The 19,627-nt window shown below is 41.5% G+C and overlaps 1 protein-coding gene across 1 annotated transcript; it reads right to left on the reverse strand.

Annotated features, from left to right (window-relative positions):
• Positions 1-2,039: 2,039 nt before the first annotated feature.
• On the reverse strand, positions 2,040-4,644 carry SNAI2 (snail family transcriptional repressor 2). The gene is made up of 3 exons (XM_062501579.1): positions 4,566-4,644; positions 3,451-3,996; positions 2,040-2,457 (listed from the first exon to the last, which is right to left on the reverse strand). Exons 1-3 carry the CDS (start codon positions 4,642-4,644, stop codon positions 2,276-2,278), a joined length of 807 nt encoding a protein of 268 aa, XP_062357563.1. The 3' UTR covers positions 2,040-2,275.
• Positions 4,645-19,627: the final 14,983 nt, after the last annotated feature.

Consider the following 19,627-nt stretch of genomic DNA (forward strand, 5'->3'; position numbering starts at 1 on the left):
TGAAATATTACCTCACAAATTCCCACTAACCCTATCTTTCTTGAACTCTCCAGCTATATCCTGGAAAAAAAAACAATCTAGCATCTCCTAGGCAATCATTGTTATAATGTTTGGATAATATGAAAGCTTCATTTGAGCTTCATTTTTCATTATCATGCTTCTATGGAGAAAAGGTGCAGACTTTCTGCCTATTGCCTATATCATTCCAGTGCAGTCCTGCTGAAGCCTTCCTTCAGAACTGGGCTGGAGGACACAGAAGGTATGTATCATCTATTGCATTATTTTACTAAAGTATACTTTTTTTCAATAAATGTTCACCTTGTATTTACACATCAGTAACATTCTTGGTAAACTGTTGGAATTTAATTTTTGCTATTAATTATTCTGGTTGGTACCCTAGTGTAGACACAGGGGTCTTCAGACTGGATGTCATCTGGTACTTTTCTGTTCTCTAGCTCTAAAAGTTGTAAATGGTGCTGTTTCACACCAGTCAGTAATGATGAGGCATGATTTGTAGAAGTTGTAATACCTTCATGTAGTTCAGATCTTGGAGTACTTAGTCAAATTACCTGAAGAAAAAGGATTACTACTTTTTATTATGGAATAATTTCTTTCCTGTGGTATATTAGCTGATCTAAAGATGTAATGTTTTCACTTGACAGTTCTGATCTGTGATACATTTTAGTAAAATACTTTTAATCATCTTGAAATTGTCCTATAAAGTATATTATACTGTGACTTGACTAGTACTTTAAGAGCATCATGCAAACAGTGCTGAACTCCTGTAAGGCTTCACTGACTTTAATGAACTTTGGATCAGGCCCATATTCCCTGATGTGAAAGTCTCAAGGAAAGTACCATGAGGCCTCTCTAATAGCATCCTTTCATCTGTTAAAATGCAAGAAAAATGCATTGCTCTTAAATGCTGTTGGTAAAACATATTTCACAATGTTATCATAGGGTTTCAAGTAGAAGAAAAGAAAGTGTTTTAAAGCACTGATCAGAAAAATGAAATGTAAGGTTTAAAATGTTTTTAAAATGCAATGTATATATTCCTTTCTAATGCTTAGAACTTGTGAAGTAAGTCTTCACATCTGAAATTCACTTTTATCTTCATTTGATCATGTAGAGACATTCACATTTTTCTATGTTCCAAAGTGCACACACAGTTGCTTAATTAGAACAAACAACAGAAATCTTACTTAAAAATGTTTATTGTAAAAAAGTGGCTAGAAAACAACATCAATTTCACTTCACACTTTCTTCAAGTTATCTATAGATGCTGCTATGGGCAACAATTTGCTTTCATTCATAACACATTCAATCATATAAAAATAAAAATATTTACATTATGTCCACATACTTTACAAAATCATCAATAAAAAAGGCACTTGGAGGGGTAATGCTGAAAATATTGCATTTCCTTTGTGCATTAAAAAAAAATTGTAAAACTCCCATGGATCCCCTCTCTTGCACTTATTCCCGTTTTTTAAAACAAAAATGAAGTTTAGAGGAACTATTCCATATTAAAGGGTGGTCAAGCATGCACCAGGAATGTTTGAAGCTACAGTATTATCTTTATTTAGTTATTAAGGCACATGCAGTTAATTTGTGGCTTTTACTTTTTTTGTACATTCTCTTATACTTTTTTCCCTCTTTTAGTTATGCAGTTTTAAAGCATTTCAGGTCATTAATGAAGGCCTTGGCTTCTAATAAAAATAAAAAAACCAGCAACGAATAATATTAAACATTTACTAAGGTAAACTTGGAATACTTTTTAAGGCACCTGAGATAAATGGTGTCTAGCAAAATTCACTTGGGTATTCATTAAAATTTCCACCTAAAATACTGTTTCTTTGGTTGAAATGGCTTGGCAGGAATGTATTGTTAACTTTGAAGCCTTTTCTAAGCAAGAAAGATGACCTACATTTGGCTTCATCTATAAAGGAAGCTGATAATGCTTCTTCCTTTAGATCTACTTGAAATGTCATGCATGGCGTCTTTCCCCCTCTTTCAGAATTCACACTTAAGAATGCAAATGTATGGCAGAACAGAAACTACTTAAAGCTCATTTCTACTGACATTCTAAGTTATTCCACTAGTTCATTTGTTTGCTTGTTTGGTGGTGTTTTGGTTTCTTTGTTTTTTGGTTTGATTTTTTTTTTTTTGGCTGTTAGCTGAAAAATAGATGAGAAAACGCCTTTGGATTTCCACTTATCATTTGGAACACAAGTGGAGAAATGCATTGAGTCCAGGTAAACATTGACAGCATGACTCAGTGTGCTACACAGCAGCCAGATTCCTCATGTTTGTGCAGAAGAGACATTCTGGAGAAAGTTTTGGAGCAATTTTTGCACTGGTATTTCTTCACATCTGAGTGGGTCTGCAGATGAGCCCTCAGATTGGATCTGTCTGCAAAAGCTCTGTTGCAGTGAGGACAGGAAAATGGCTTCTCTCCTACAAAAGAAACATCAAGAGAAAATAGGATAAATCTTAAAAAAAACCCCAAAAAAACACACCAAAACAAAAAAAAAACCAACAAAAAAACCCACTAAAAACCAAAAAGAGGACATGTGTTTGGGACATGTAAAGCCTGCTTTTATCCTAAGGGGAAAAAAAAAAAACAAACAAACAAACAGGAGTGACTTGTTATAAGAAAAAAAAGTCTCATATAAAGTTAATCAGGCCACAGATACAGTAGCTTTCAGCACTGCTGGCTCTTTTGCAGAACTCCAGTCTGTTGAGAATATGTTGTGAAGTACAGTCTCTGAAAACAAGCTGCTGACACCTTCTGCATCTACAGGTGCATGCAGTACTTTTAGACTGGGCTCCTTCCAACATTTTCAAATATTTTCATAGAACATTTTCTGCTTAGTGCTGTGTGAATTACTGAAGAACAAGGGCTTTGACTGAAAAGCAGCAAACAGCTGTACAGACATTACATTGTACCCAGTGTTATACTCAAAACCCATTTTTACCTCAACAGAAAAAAAAAAAAAAAGGACTTGAGGCAGTGAATGCAAAGCTTGCCAGCTGCTTAAGGAGTCAGAAAGCAGCCCCTCATGCATTGCCCATGTTTTGCTGCCTGACTTCAGAGGCAGCTGGAGCCTTCTCAAAGTTGGCAATTCCCAAAGCCTGAAAGCTAACATAAAATCCTTAAAGCAGAAGCTTCAGCTAGTGGAAATGGGCTAAACCACCCTAAAGTTATCAAGGAAGCAATGCTGATTTATGCCAGTATCTGAGACCGTGTTAAACTCCCCCATCCCATCTTTCCACTCTTCCAGCAAGAGGAAAAATTTAGCCTTTTAATGATTCATTTCAAATTCTGTGGGCACATTTCAAGGTTAACTAAGAAACGATGCTGTTTTTTCCACCTGGGGAGAAAAATAGAAAAAAAGACATCCCGATTTTATAGCAACAAGAAACTGCAAATGTAACGCTTGCTCTTACCAGTGTGAGTTCTAATGTGTCCTTGAAGTAGCCAGGGTCTAGAGAAAGCCTTGCCGCAGATCTTGCAGACACAAGGTAGCGTGTGGGTCCTGATGTGCATCTTAAGCGCTCCCAGGCTGACATACTCCTTGTCACAGTACTTGCAGCTGAACGATTTCCTAGACTGGGCATCACAGTGCAGCTGCTTGTGTTTGGCCAACCCAGAGAAAGTCGAATAGGTCTTGTTGCACAAACTGCACTGGAACTTTTCAGCTTCGATGGCATGAGGGTCTGAAAGCTTTGACTGGATTCTCTCTTCTTCATCGCTAATGGGGCTTTCTGAACCGCTGTGATCTTTGGAGGAGGTGTCAGAAGGTGGAGGTGGGCTGACTCTTCCCAAAGACGAGGGGTATCCAGAAAGCGGAGAGAGGTCATTGGGTAATGGAGACGGTAGTAGCCCAGTTGTAGTCCACACAGTAATGGGATTGTAAGCTACTGAGCTCAGGATCTCTGGCTGTGGTATGATAGGGACTGGATAGCTTTCGTACAGGTATGGGGATATAATCACTGGAGAAAGAAGAACATTTTAAGGTAAGAAAACTAAAAAAGTATTTCAAAAAGCAGCAAAATTAATACTTTAAGGATTAAAAGCTGCATAAGTGAAACACTCTGTAGGGTAATCTGATTATAAAGGGAATTCAGGAAATACTGTTTCATATACATATATTCTGATGGGTAGAGACAGTGCCCTTGAACAGGCAAATTGCATCTGGAGAGTCCCTTCAAGGCAGCATGCTGCTTCTAAATCTGCGCAGCCTGACACAATGAAGCAGTGAAACTTCCTGAAGGATTTGAATAAAAGTTTCAATTCCTCCACCAACAGACACAGAAAAGGAAATCTCCAAATCCTTTCTAAGTAACTTGAGTTCAAGTGGATGAGCAAACTCTCATGATTCATTCTGGTCAGCACTGACATATTTCTCAAAATTCCCTCCTTGTAAGCAAGAGAAAATGGAGCAAGCAATGAACTGACCCGTCCCCTCCAGCCTGCAAGAGCAATCCCACCCCTCGGTACCGCCACGCAAAGACCGCAGCCTCAGAAGCGACGCGGTGGCACCAAGATTTCGTTTTATTACCTGTATGAGTGTCCAGCTCGCTGTAATTCGGCTTCTTGGATGAATTGAAATGCTTCTTGACCAGGAAGGAGCGTGGCATTTTGGAGGCAGGGTTTGTGCTTGTCGCAGTCTCTGTGTCCTTGCGGCGGGCGCGGCGGTCCCGGATGGCGCAGCACAGGCACACGCGGTGTCACTGCGAGCGCATCGGTGCCGCTCCCGCTCCCTACGGCGTTGCCGGCCCCGCGCAGCCCATCCACTCCCGCTTGTGCAGTGGCAGTGCCGAGCCGCTTTGAAAAGTGCTGTAAATACCCACGAGTCAGGTGCAGGGGGGAAGGGTTTTCCGCTCCTCCAATCGCTTTGGGATGTTCTCAAGCACTTTTCCAAAGAGGCTGTTTTTCTGGGAGGGCTCTGGGGCTGCTGGCTGAGGGATCCAATCCCAGTCGGAGGGTTTGGTTCAGGTTTCAGCTCCTCCCGCTGGAGACAGCTGTGAACGGGGGAGAGAGCTCTAGCAGAGCGCGTTACCCTGCTCCGAGGCGGGGGGGGGGGGCGATGTGGCTCTGTAGAACTGCAGTCTACAAAACTATATTGCTCAAAAATCTTGAAAATAAAGGTCAGTTTACTGATTCAGCTGAAAGATATCTATCTATCTATCCATCTATCTATCTATCTCTCTCTCTCTACTTTCTGGCAGAGACTTGGATAAGCCATAGCACAGAAACTTCTTTTTCTTCTTCCTCTTCTTCTTCTTCCTCCCACCTTTCCCCCCTTTTCCCTTACCTCCGCCCCCATTTTATTTTTCCTTCCCCCTTTTATTTTCCTTTTCTTCTTTTTTATTCTTCTTTCCCTTTTTGTGTTTCTTTTAAACGAGTCTGCTTTCCAGATGTTTGATATGAGAACTACAATGGGACAAACTGTTCACTAAGAGCAGAAGGAATAAACACAGACACACAGACACACACACACACACACGACACGACAAGATAACAAATTGGCCGGCAGACCTAATAGAAGGCTTTGAACTGAATGAGTGCCTGTTCCTTTTGGGAGCTGCCTTTGAATAGTTGTGCTTAGGAAAGGCTGGAGACGAGCAGCCTGCCTCCCTAACCTGCACCCTTTCAGGCAGAAGCACCAGACAGATACTGCAAGTGAGTTCAAGGAGAGTCAGAAGCCTTGGGAGGATTATATTTCAGAGCAGGGTGATAGTCTTTATATAATATACATACTGCTTCAGACTCCTCATATGAAGAATATTTTCTCTTCAAAAATCTGCAGAATGCAAAACCTCGATCTTTCTTTCCTTGGGAGTAGTTATGTCACTCTTTTGCCTATCCTCTTAGGACACAGCCAAGGAAATTTTCCTAATTATCCAAAGCAGTTTAAAGATGCATAGATAAGCAAACCCCCCAAAATTATAGACTAGGTAATTTAAATGTCTCTTAAATGTCCTTCTCCATTAGTATATTTTAGGACCTCTTGATTTCCTATGAAGGTATAATCTATGTTATGTATTTAATTTAAGATGAAAGTCTCTTAAATGGGCCACAGAGTGTTCTTGTTATCTAGATTGATTTAGAGGAGATATTTAGTCACAGATAGGTTTTTTAATTTTAAAATATTTGCATTTTGGAAATATGGACAGCTGAACACTGGTAAATTTCTAACACAAATTACATTCTGATTGACTCTTGGTCTGCCCTCCCCACCCCTTTCCACCCTCGTTGTGTGTTACCTACACCTGCCTGGGCACATACCGGCATGCCGTGCTGGTGTGATGCTGGAACTCTCTCTCTCCTTTTGGGAGGAGGTGTGGAGGGTGTTTTACAGAGACCACCCCGACACGTTTTTTGCAGCAGGTGTTGGAATAGATATGAAGGAATAGGAAAAAAAAAAAAGAAAGAAAAGCCCAATGAGTCTGTTAAGACATGCAAGAGCAAAGTGCTTTGTCAAACTGCATGACTTCTTAATCTTGGGGAATACCAAAACAAGTGCAGGGAACGTTAGCCATTTTCAAGAACTGATTAAAAAGATTCATCTATTTAGCATCCAACTGTGGTGTCTGTTAGTGAAAGGTACTGTATAAATTTCCAAATGGCAAGGAATATACCCAGGATATGGGAGGAAAGGGAAAGTGGCAAAGAAATGGACTTTGCAGGTACTTGCTTTGCAGCTGGGGCAAAAGGAACAAAGGTGGTTTTTCCAGAAGAGAGAGAGCAGTGCTTGCAGAGACACAATCCGTTACTTTCCTCATCTCCACAGAAATGAAGAAATCCACAAAGCATTTTTAAAAGGTTTCATTTGTGGTCCTGTTTCCCTCTCAGCTCTGTTCCATTTGACAAGTCCCTGTCCCCTGCCAGCTCTGGGAAAGCATTGCATTTCAGGATGTGAGGCATTAGTCTGTATCTAAATAGTCTGTTACATGAGCTGTGATTCAGACTTTGAGCTGGTTTAAGTTTGTGTATTGAAATGAATGGAGCCATGCAGATTTTCACTGGCTCGGGATCTGTTCTTTTGTGTGTTTGTTAAAAGTAAAGGGTCTGATTCACCAGTGAGGTTCTCCCTCTCGGGGCATTTTCACCAGCATAGCACCGGAGTGATGCAGTTTAAATTAATTGCACTTATATAAATCACAGGAGCGTAAGCAGTTAGCCCACTGGCTGAGCTGATTGAAGGATGTTAGGAATTGGATAGAAGGCATGTTATTACATGGTCCTGAAAGGATATTAGCAGCACATACTACCTGAGTGAGGTCTGCTGTCAAAAAAAGGGAGAGTCTGTGTGAGGAGTGGGTGAGTCAGAGCAAACAGGTGTTCTGGGTGTTTGCGGCAAATGTGGATGAGAGGGCACTTGGAGACGTGTGGCATCCATTCCCATGCAGGAAAGGCAACACAAAGGTCGAGTGCAGAAGAGGGGAGGTTCCCACTCCTTGGAGGAGCCAGGGAGGTGTGGAGGGTGGTGGGTGGCTCTGATTGATGGTCATACTGCCTGCAGGCAAAGCCTTGCACCCACCTCTGAAAAATCAGGCCTACAGCTTCCCTCTCACATTTTACAAGTAGTTGGTCTTTTAGGGATTCTTTATGTTTTTACTTTGAAAGCTCGCGTAAACCTGTCTTGTTAATGCCACTGTGCTGCTAATTGCCACTCTGCAAAGTGCATAGGAAATGATCCAAGCAATTCTGCTGCCTAAAACCTTGGCATGTACTTTTCAGCAACTTAATGATTAGGACCAGAGCTTCAACCCTACAGCAGATTTTTTTTTTTTAACATCAGGCCACTTGTTCTTGTGCACAGATAAAAAACTGTGAGCTTCATTTTAGTCTCCCCATATCTGACAGCTGCATCAAATCCCTTTCCTTGTCAGGCTTTCTGAGAAGGACACTAACTTTGTTACTTGGTTTTCTGGAATTGGAGAGTGCCAGAATTATGTTTATTATCAAAGAGGGAAGAAGAGCCCAAGCAAAGGCATCCATAGCTTAGTTCTTCTCATGACAGCATTAGTATACCTAACAAGCATCAATACCAGCAAGAGTGTGGATCAGAAAACGTTAAATATCTGGATAAACCACAGCAGAATCAAGAAAAATAGGTTCAGAATATTAAATGAGTTATGTTGGATAACTGTTCCTATATTTCTCAGGCAGTACTCTTAATCATTTTGACTGCCAAGGAATCCATGGAAGGCAGCATGGTGAGGTTTGGAAGAACCCCCAGGAGGCACTGAGCCCAGTGGAGCTTACCAAAAATAGCTCTGGAGGTTTATTGATGCAGGTGACGACTTCATCCTGGAAGAGGTAGAAGCTCAAGTAACTCACACCTACAGCATAGCTCTTGTAATTCATAAGCCTCCTACATTTCAAAGGGAAGCGCGAAATGGTTAATATGGGAAAAAGAAAGATGGGTTTTCAATAGTCAGTTGAATGTGGAACAAATCAACTCAGCTTCAGTGTTATCCTATGCTTTCATATTTCCCCCTTAGTGCAAGAAGATATATCTTGGAAAGTAAAGACATAGTGTGACTTTCAGAAGCAGGAAAACTTTAGTAGCGCTAGAAACTGAGGAATACTTCAAATGTGATTAGATTGGATATCAGAGGGAAATAAACCCAATATTAACAGAGTAGAGGGAAAACAATTAGGCAAGGGTATTCTCTTCCATCACCCTAACATACACTCCTTAATACATTTTTAAACAAATTCTAAGGATACCTTTTCTTTCTCATTTTGATCTTCTTTCCAAATACTGACCTGAACTATCAGCAGAAATGGCAGCAAATTTAATGAAGGACTGTTATGAAGTCATGTCAAGCCTGGAAGACTTTGGAAGATTTTCCCCAGTCAAGTAAAAAGACTACATATTTTGAATGTTTTGCATCAGTAATTTTTTTTTTCCTAAAATAAGCAACTTTGCCAGAGTTTAGGCATATTTAAAAGATGGTGATTGAACAGCAAAATTCAGTCTGATTCAGTCTGAATTTTCTGATAAGTCAAGGCTCTTTGAAGTGTGTCTCTTAAAGACTGAAGCCTGTCTATATATATAGAAATATGTCTATTTTATATATATCTATATGAAAATAATTTTCCTTAAATATAAACGTGCATTTATTAGTAGATGCAAAATGGTTCATTTTGGATCAGACAGTTCAAATAGTCCTGGCTTCTGTGTGCACTCCTTCACACCTGTGTAGCTTCATCGACTTGAGAGGGGTCATTTTAGAGTCAAATTAGCCCATAATGAAGGAAACTGGTCATAGTTCAATTTTCCTACATTGTTTCTACATGAAGATATTTTAACAATGGGGCCAAATTCCCCTGTCATTCCCATCTGTAATATCTCCACCGGCTGCAGCTGACCTATTTCAGATTTACTCAAGCAGAACTGAGATGCGATTCTGGTCCAACGAATACAACCCCGTTTATGTGTATAGCGCAGTAAGAAGTATTCCTTACCCAAAAGAGTGTTACATCCCCGCCCAAGCCATTGCGCTCTGGAAAGCAATGCCGACTTTCCAGTACGGCCCTGCATTATTCATGCGAGGAACAAAAGGTTTGAGAAGGCTGCCCTCGGGGTCCGGGAAGAGAAGCGGGGCTCGCACGGCGTTATCGGTGGTTGGAAGGAGCCACCTGCCGGGCACCGCCGCGGCCGGGACAGGGATGCTCCGCGGAGCCAGCGCCGGGCCGGCCGCCCCACCGTGTGGCCATCCCGGGAAATGGGGATGCTGCCGGCACCGCGATGGGTCACCGAGATGGATCACCGCCCTGCTCACTGGTGGGGGCTCTGGGAAGAGAAGGACAGGCTGCCAGCAGCGGCAACGACACGGCTAAATCGCGACCCCACTTTTTTTTCTACGACCTTCTGTTACTTGTGTACCTTTTCATTGTTATTGTTCACTGGCTACAGCGAAGTGAGACATGAAGGCATCATATGAGATCTCCTGCTCTGGAAAATGCATGTCTGTGTGTGTGTGAGCACCTAACAGAGATCATAGGATGGTTTGTGTGGGAAGGGATTTTAAAAATCATCTAGTTCCAACCCCACTGTCATGAGCAAACATTTCACTAGACCAGGTTCCTCAGATCCAGCCCACCCTTGAATACTTCCTGGGAGGGGGTATCCACGACTCCTTTAGGCAGCCTTTTCCAGTTTATATTAAAAATTTCTTCCTAATATCTAATCTAAACCTATCCTCTTACAGTTTGAGGCCATTTTCCCCTTTCTCCTACCACCACAAAACCGTCTAGATATCTTTCTCTTTCTTACAGTCTCCCTTTAGGCACAGGAAGGCTGCTCCAAGGTTTGCACAGGGCACTTTCTATACACTTATCTGTCATGTATTGTACATACCATGTTGCAGTCTACAACATCCTCACGAGGGGAAGCAGAGTGGCAGGCACTGATCTATTCTCTGTGTGACCTGTGACAGGACTCAAGGGAATGGCCTGAAGTCGTATCAGAAGAGGTTTAGATTGGATCTCAGGAAAAGGTTTTTCACTCAGAGGGTTGTTGGGCACTGGAACAGACTCCCAGGGAAGTGCTTACAGCACCAACCCTGACAGAATTCAAGAAGTGTTTAGATAATGCTCTCAGGCACATGGTGTGATTTTTGGGGCTCTCCTCTGCAGCATAGTTAGTAAAATCATCATTTTGCTGTGTCAACAGAAGATGAGAGCTGCTTGATTTGCTGCAATGTCACTCTTCTGCTTCATCCTGAGGCCTAAGCACATTCTGCAATCGCTGCTGCTTTAAATGGCAGCAGTCCTACAAGGCTGGTTCACCACCTGTATTGCCTATTCTTCCATTCCTTCTCTAACTTCATCTATTGCTTATACACTGGATTGCAGGCAGATATTGTACTTGGGTATTCTTATAATTACTTACATTGACTTTAAGAACTTCATATTTCTCCAGGACCATGTGGGAGCTCCCAGGACCCCAGAGATTTCTGACAGTGCATATCTCTCTTCTCCTGAGAACCAGCTTCTTTGCATTTAGACTAGTACTCTGCTCCTGGCTCTGTTAAGCTCAATAAAGACATCCTGTGGTATCCTCTGCTATCTTCTTAGACAATAATCATTGCCAGCTGCAGGCCTGATGTCTGAAAGTCCTGTTTTGTCTTTATCTGTTATCGCTGGAATAGCTTTGAGGACAGGCTGATGTCTGGAGCCTTTTTTTTTTTTTCCTTCAGCACTACCTGGCAAAAGACGTAGTGCAGATTGCAAGGGACTGGGTGATTCAGCATGCCAGACTTATTTTCAACATTGCAACCAGAGACCTTTTAAGTTCCAGACAAATCAAGCAGTATATCTTCAGGATTACCACACAGTGACTTCTTTGCAGGGCTGTGTTCCCTGATGGGAGGTTTCCCAAATATCCAAGACAGTTTTGAGGGCTTTCCACCATCATAAAAAATGCTAAAGACTGCAAAACTGAAAAAATACAGCTGCCAACTCTGGTTTCCATGAGTTTGAGGGTGTCTGGGCTTTCTGCTCTCCCCACTTCCTTCCTCAGCAGCTCCACCAGACCTGAGGGATGTCTGTAGTTTGAGTTTCTTACTAACTCTTGTGAGAGCCTTCATCTGACTACAGGATGTGCTGGAGGAGTTGATCTCCTTACAGTACATCTCTGTTAGGTTGCTAGAGCAGGCACCAAAGGACTGTTATCTTTTCCTTTTATGGTGTGGACAGTCAGACACAGCATTTCAGCTGAACTACTGGTTTGCTTTAATAATGTTTTGTGGCAATGGTACTGCCTTTGCATCAGCTATTGTCCATTTCAAGCAATAGCAGCTTTGTTTGTTAGTTTGTTTAATTCCTGTGTTAACAGCTGGCTTCAAAAGTATTTCATAGCATATTACCAGCACTTTGGTCACACTTCTTCCCAGTCATGTTTTGCTTCCTCTTGGTTGTGGTGGGAGTGAGCTGCAGCTGTCTCTGCACATTGCCTAGAACTGGATACATCATTGATCTCAAAGTTCAATTAAAGCTGTGTTGGTATGGAAGAATCATCAGCTGAATTTCTGATATGTCTTGGTAGCATACTTTTCCACGGACCTGAATATTTCTTCTGCAATAGGTCAGTGCTTAGGTACTTCTGTTCTTCCTTTTTAGAAACATGCTGGATTAGTGCTTCATCAGTATTAAATCTGCAAGGTGGAACCAAGTGCACAATGAAGGACTGTCTCTGGGGAGATCATTTTTATGCCTCCAATACTGTATGAAAATTGCAGCCATTTATATTTTGTGACTGGAAGTATTTATAATTTTTCCTTTTTGGGGATATGAAACCAGTGTTTCTCTGCAGTCCTGTTCTGTTTAATACTGCTCATTCTTCCCCAGAGCTGTGACCTGGTGGTGTGGTCTCACCAGTATCTCAGCAGCCTTCCCCACAGAGGCTGCTGAGGTTTTGCATTTTGACTTGTGGAGTGTCTGTGTTATGGGTTGCACCTTTCCCCTCTAATTCTTATTTATATTTTAGTTCTTAGTGAATTGTATCTTTTAGCTTCACTGCTATAAATTACAGAGTGGCAGATCTCTCCTGGACTCACCACTGCCAGCAGGATTTATGAATAAGATGGATAAGAACACTGAGAAACCGCATTGCCACAGATGAGTTGTGTATGTACATATATACTGATATATATATTTCTACATGGAAAAGGTTAGAGACTGCCTTGAGGCTTAGGCTTGCAGCTGACTCATGTCTTTTAAGTGTGTAAACTGACCTAAAGTAGGGTGGTTACAGCTAAACTGTCTATTAGAAACAGCCTTATAAAATGCTGAAGGATGTCTAGGCCTTAGCTGAGAGGATGCTAATGCTTACTGTCCAAAGCCATGCTAAGAAAATGCTAAAAATGAAGCTGTTTAGACATTTGCAATCCTGTGCCTTGCCTCTGTTTCATCTGCTAATCCAGATATTGTTCATATTTCTCAAATCAGGCTGATTCTACATTGAAGGAAATATTTGCCAAGATGTTGAAAGCGGGTATATTAAACAGGACAAATTTATCTCTAGTGTCTCATACATATATTTCTTTATAACTTCTTTGCTTCTTAACAAGTTATATTCATTATACTGTGTATTATGTCCTGACACATATCTGTTCAGGGGAAAAAAAACCCAAAAGATTGAATGATGTGTTTTATTCAAATTATGCTTTAATTTTCTTAGATATAAATTCAAGACTTTGAATTTCTAAAATTCAGGTTATAGATTTTTCCACTGCTACCGCTGTGCTTTAAAACCTTGCTGCAGCGTCATCCACTATTATGAAGCATCTATTTCAGTTTATTTTGTATCAGTTTAATCCTAGTCTCTTACCCATTGCTATCCTTCTAGCCTCTTATCCTCACAGCTACTGAGAAACATCTGGGTACTTGGTAAATGACTTAAAGAAGATATAGATATTCATGACATCTGGGGAACAACTACTATGGTTCCCAGATATCTCACTGCTCTTCATGGCAGATGTGATAGAGGTAGGTGATAAGAGGAAAATGATGAGTCCCATGCTATAAGCATCACCAGGAAGAAGAGCAAGTAGCCAGTGCGACCAGATTACATCTTTTGAAGTGGAAGTAATAAAGACTTGCAAGAGGAAATGGCCTGTTGCAGAATCACAACTAGCAAGAATTCTGTGGCTGATATACTTCACAAAAGAAAGCAAACATTTTGTTTGAACACTCTATATGTGATAGCCTGTATTTCAAGTGGAGAGGTGTTTGAATCTTGGAAGAGTCACACCCTTAAAACTTTAAAGACTACCTTAAATCTTTTTCACTCATCGTAAAACAGGAGACAAAACAACAGGTTTTCAAGATGAAAAGCAACTCTATAGTTAAGGCTTTATCCACTTCATCTTGAGAAAAGTTTCATATTTGATCAACCTGAGAAACACGCCCCTCTTCTGCAGCAGATTACTGCTGTTTGTGTATCAGCTAATGTTTCTCGTTTCTAAAATGGGGCTTATGACATTCCCTTACCTCCTCTGACATTCTCAGGACTACTGCTTTAAAGCACAGGCAACATTAACAAGAATATCAATAGTGCTTTGGAGTGAAGTCTGGAAGAAAATTCAGATGTGGATTAAGGAGGGAACAGAGGAAGGAGGAGAGAGATGCAGCTTGCATGTTGTGCTGGTTTTACCTTGAAAGCACCTGAGGGGAGGAGATACTAGGAAGTTTTTATCCATGAGAACTTCCTCTGTGAATTGATGGGACCAATTGGAGGCTGGTTTAGTTGCTGACAGCCTGAGAAACCAATTAGAGAAGTCAGTTCGTTCCGTGAATCACATTTGAAGCAAGCAAACCCCGGGAAAGTTCTCTTGAATTTCTGGCCTCTCACAAGGTAACACCGACCTGGCCCAGGCCGGGCAGGGCTGGGCTCGGGAGAGGCTGCCGGGCCCCGTTTCCAACCAGGAGCCCCGATAACCAAAAGCAGCCGAGCCCATTGCTGAGATCCTCGCCCTTTTCCCGGTGTGTCCGTGGCTCGGGGGCCCTGCCCTGCCCTGCCCCGGCTCGGAGCAGCCCTGGGGTGGCCGAGCCCGCCCGGCCGCCCTCACGGGCTGGGGGGAGGCAGCCGGGCCCGGTTCGGGAGAGCCCCCAGGGCTTTGTGTGCTGGGCAGGGCAGAGGGAGAACCCCCGGGCTGCGGCTGGAGCTGGGGGCGGGCAGCGCCGGGGGAAAGCCATGGACACACGGCCTTGGCACCCATTTCTCCTCTGCTTGCACTTTGCAGTTCTCGTCCTGCCCCTCCAGCGTGGCCTGGGCACCCTGAGATCCTGACACAGCTCCGGCATGGCCTGGCACAGCCCCTGAAACTTCTGTGTGAGATTTTAACTTTTTTACCAATGCTTAGATAAGACTTACAGACTTAAGTCTTTCCTTGGGTGAGAGGAAGAAGAGCAAAAAGGATACGCCAAAGTCAATGAAGTAAAAGCTAAGTTTCTAGGCGGAAGGAGAATGAGGAGATGCCATGAAGGTTGCCTGAAAAATCTTTTTGTAAATTATAGGGTTGGACTATAGTACACTAAAGAATTCCTTTAAACCATGGAGAAAGACATGGGGGGGGAGGGCGGGGAGGGGGCGGTGGAGCAAGGTGTAAACTGTTTGGAAAATCCTTTGCCCCTAGAGAAAAAGGGGGATCTCTGTTCCTGGGAATGAAGTATAAACAGAGAGAAGTGAGCTAAGGAGAACTTTTGCCTTTGAGTAGCTCATCCTTAAAAGTAATACCCCATAACTTTAACATGGCCCACAAGCACAGCTCTGGGAAGGCTGTGAGGGTGGGAGGAGTTTCATGATGGCAGATCCCGGGCGGCTGTTCATGAAAAAAGTGAAGTCAGGAGAGAATTGGTTATTTCCTCTCTTGAAAAATATCCTTATAACTGAAAAAGAAGAAACTCCTCTCCCTAAAGTGAACTGAAAAAGATTATTCAAGTAAGGAATTGACTGAAATGTCCTTGTATGTTAAGCTGTGACAAAGGGAAAAAAGGGAGTGGTCTGAAGATCTGCTCTGAATTTATTATTATTTTTCTTTCTGTTGCTAATAAAGTTTTTCTTTATTCCCTTTTAAGTTTCAGGCCTGCTTTACTTTTACTCCTAATTCTATTTCACAACAAAAGGTAAATATATTACAATTGGCAAACCCAAACGATAACAAATGTGCAGCCTGAAATTCCTTCAAGGTTGTGTCAATTCCCTCCCACCCCCAGAAGCAAGAGGTGGTGCTGTGTTATGGTGTGCTTCTCCCTTCCACCATCCTGCTCCTGTACCTTCTGTGCACATGTTCTTATTCCGTGGCAGAGTAAGTGTGAACTGCACAGTGAATGATTTTTTGTGCTCCTCCTCTGGACCTGTTCCAACAGGTCCACATCTTTCTTGTGTCTCTGAGGTACTATTTTGAGAGATTGTGTGCTGGGCAATATAACGAAACAAAGCGGAACTCTCAAGATAAAGCTGAGGTTTTAGTTCCTTTGCCTCCTGAGATATGAATGAATTGCTCCTGTCATGTGCTGTTGCATAATTCATGACTTGAAATAACTGTGAAATGCTTTGCTGAAATTTTAAAGATCAACAAAGAAAATATGCGTTGCAAAATTCAGTTTAGAGCATTGATAAACACAAAATATAGAAAAGAGAGGCCTTCAGGGCCTCTAAGAGATTTTCACTTTTCCTTTCCTTTATTGCAGTTTCATTTTCTTATTAATTACTCTTAATACATGAGTCAATATTTATGTGGGTAATAACACTGGCTATACCATCTGCAAGAAATTGCCTGTTTTGAAATTGCCTAATTCACAATTTATTTATCCACATGCAGAATAGATTGATTTGAAGTGAGGTTTACGCTTTTTTAGTGACTTGAACAATTTGTAGAGGTTAATCCTTGAGAAGGCAACTTTGCTTGAAATTTGACTTGATCTGTGCCCCCATCAGCAGGGACTGCCAAATTACCTACATTCCACAGGTGATTTTACTCAGTCTATCATTTTTTCTTATGGAATGAAATGAAATTACCCCAAAATAATCTTGTGGCCTAAGGCAGCTTAAAAAAGAAAAAATTGAAACTGAAACTAAACCCTAATAAAATGAACTAATACTGAGACAGCTTTAAAACCCACTGAAAGTCAGTCTGAGTGTTATAACATGTAAAAAACAAATATCTGCTGTTTTATGCATCTTCCAGCTACCATATGAATTTGAAGTGCAGATCAGATATTGCTGTACAATTTGTTGTTTGTGGACTGCTCTTGCAGCAATTTTGTTAGGATTCTTTGTGAAATGTATAATGATAAGAATGTTTCATACAATAGAATCAGATAAAAAAAGAGATGCATACCCATGAGGAGAAAGAATGAGCAAACCAAATAAATGTCAGGCTATTGATTTCTCAAATCATGCAGAGCCTTTGAAAAATATGAAGTCTCTTTCAGGTGACAGAGAAGTCCTTTCAATTCTGCTTTACTGACCTATAAGTGTCAGCATAATGCTGTGGACAGGTCTTTGGCCACTTGAATTGCTTTAGGAGCAGTATTTCAATTCCTTCAGATTCCTCAGATGTTCCTCAGATGTTTCTGGGTGAAAATCTCACTTTTAGAAAAATTCCTTTTTCTTTTAGCATCATTATTAAGAACTCTCCATAGCTTCTCTGTCCTAAATGATCATACATAATTTTTTTAACACATTTCCTTGGTTGTTTACATTTTGTACTTCTGTTACTGGTTACAAATTTTCACAAATTTTTCATATGAAAAGATGACAAATGAACGTGCAGTGTGCTGCAAATTACTAAAACCTGCCTTAAAAATTTAGGTGACCTTCCTTTGCCAGACTAGCCAGGTACAGCTGCAGTGTGATGGGAGAGGGACGCAACAGGACACCTTAGGTCTGTTTTGCATATGTCTGGCAGTAATGTCAAACATGGGCATTAAATTACTAAATCTGGCCTTTCTGAGGAGTATGGTGTTATTATCATGCCAGCACAGCCAGGCTGATCTGCACATGCACTGCAGAAATACCTGGGATTGGCAGCTGTATTGAGCAACTTGTCCTTCACCAGCCTAGAGGTCACCAGTAAATGTAGAGTCCCCACATTTCATGCAGGCATACCTTCCTTTCGAGAAAAAGGGGTTGCATCTGAGAGGAGCTGTGACATCTGGTAGGCAGGGATGGAGAGTCAGCTAACCCCATTTTGGTGATGGAGTGGAGTACTGATGCCATTTAAAAAAAACACAAACAAAGTCAGCAAAAAACCCCACTGTGTAGGAGTGGAGCAGGTCTATTAAGAACAAGAATAACTATGGAATAATCTTTATTTTCTTCAGCATTATTTTAATGCCATCCTTGAAAGAAGGTGGTTCCATTAGCATGGTCTGCATGCACTCGGGAAAATCCCCAAACGCAAAGACAGCTCCAACGGACAGTGACTGAATAACACATTTTGCTATGATACATGTAATCAAATTATTTCTCCAGTTACATGCAGTGTCAAGTGATGTGATACCTCATGTCTCAATAAAATCTAGAGAATTAGGCTACCTGGAGATTTTGAGTAGCATTTGAGAAGACATAATAGCACAAAAGATCAAGGGGATTTGCTCTTAAGCACTGTCAGGGATGTTAAGAAAATTACCAGTGAAGAAAAAATGAATCAATGATGAATAATCATGTACTATATCAAGTAAGTCAAGCCTTTGTCTCTGCAGTAATTAACTGTTCCAATGATATGGGCTGGCAGTGTAATGAGGAAGCATCAGTGAACATGCACTAATTACATTTGCTTTCAAATTCAACAGAAGCTGAACAGCTGTTTGGTGCAGTAGGTAAATTAAGTGCACTAGTCAGATCCAATTTTGAAGTGAATACTTGATGTCACTCAATGATTAATGTGTAGGCTGAATGTTTAAGGATGTGATTCAGCTAAAAATACTTTCAATCTGTATCTTACTACGTTTTTGCTCTCTTGATAACACCTTCCTGTACAAAAACCCGCTTTGGGGTATATGTGTGGAAGGGGTAGGAAAGAAGCAACTGAAGAAAGTGACTTCTGGTGTCCTCCTTGCAGAAATTCCTTGTCAAACTTTTGTGGAGAGCAGAAGAACGGAATTTATCCTCTCCTGCTGAGAAAGCAGTTGTGGAGATAGCTTGCAAGACTTGTAGTTATAGGCTATATATATAGGAGCCTACTGGATCAGAAGTAAGTTAGGGCATTCATCAGAGAAAAGAGCTGTTCCAGTTCATTGGATCACATTAAAAGGAATTTTAAGCAGGGAAAGAAAATTTTGACTATATTATGTTAACACATGAACTCCTCCAGAACTGACTGAATGGCTCCATGGCCCACACCACTGCATCATCCTAGCTTTTCTTTACAGAGCCAACTCCTACACTAGGGACTAGAACTCTGGGCTGGAGTAATAAATTGTAATAACATGGAATTTTCTTGCTGTGTCCTGGTATGTCTGACAAATATATTCCATATTCTCACTGTCCTGGTTTCAGCTAGGATAGAGTTAATTTCTTCTTAGTAGCTGGTACAGTGCTGTGGTTTGGAATCAGGATGAGAATGTTTTTAAACTGATGTTTTAGCTGTTGCTAAACAGTGTTTATCCTAAGCCAAGGACTTCTCAGTTTCTCATTTTCTCATGCTCTGCCAGCGAGCAGGTGCACAAGAAGTCAGGAGGGAGCACGGCCAGAACATCTGACCTGAACCAAAGGGATATTCTGTGCTATAGAATGTTATACTCAGTGTATAAACTGGGAGGGGGCTGGCTGTGAGTGGCTCATCTCTGTTTGTGGACAGGAAGGGCAATGCTTTGTGAGTGGTAAGCAGTTGTATCAAACTGTTGTTATCTCAACCCACAAGTTTACCATTTTCTGATTCTCCTCCCTGTCCCACAGGGAGAAGGGGAGGGAGTAGTGGAGGAGGGGGCATGAGGAGTGAGGCTGCATTTTTGGATTGCTGTGGTTTAAACCCAGGCAGCAACTGAGTCCCACACAGCTGCTTATTCACTGTACTTGAAATGAAGTGAAATAGAAAACTAATAAAAAAATGAAAATAAGAACGAGAGGAATAAAACACAAGAGACACAAGTGAT

Source organism: Cinclus cinclus, chromosome 1 (assembly GCF_963662255.1).
Source record: "Cinclus cinclus chromosome 1, bCinCin1.1, whole genome shotgun sequence".
In the NCBI taxonomy this organism is placed as follows: Eukaryota; Metazoa; Chordata; class Aves; order Passeriformes; family Cinclidae; genus Cinclus; species Cinclus cinclus.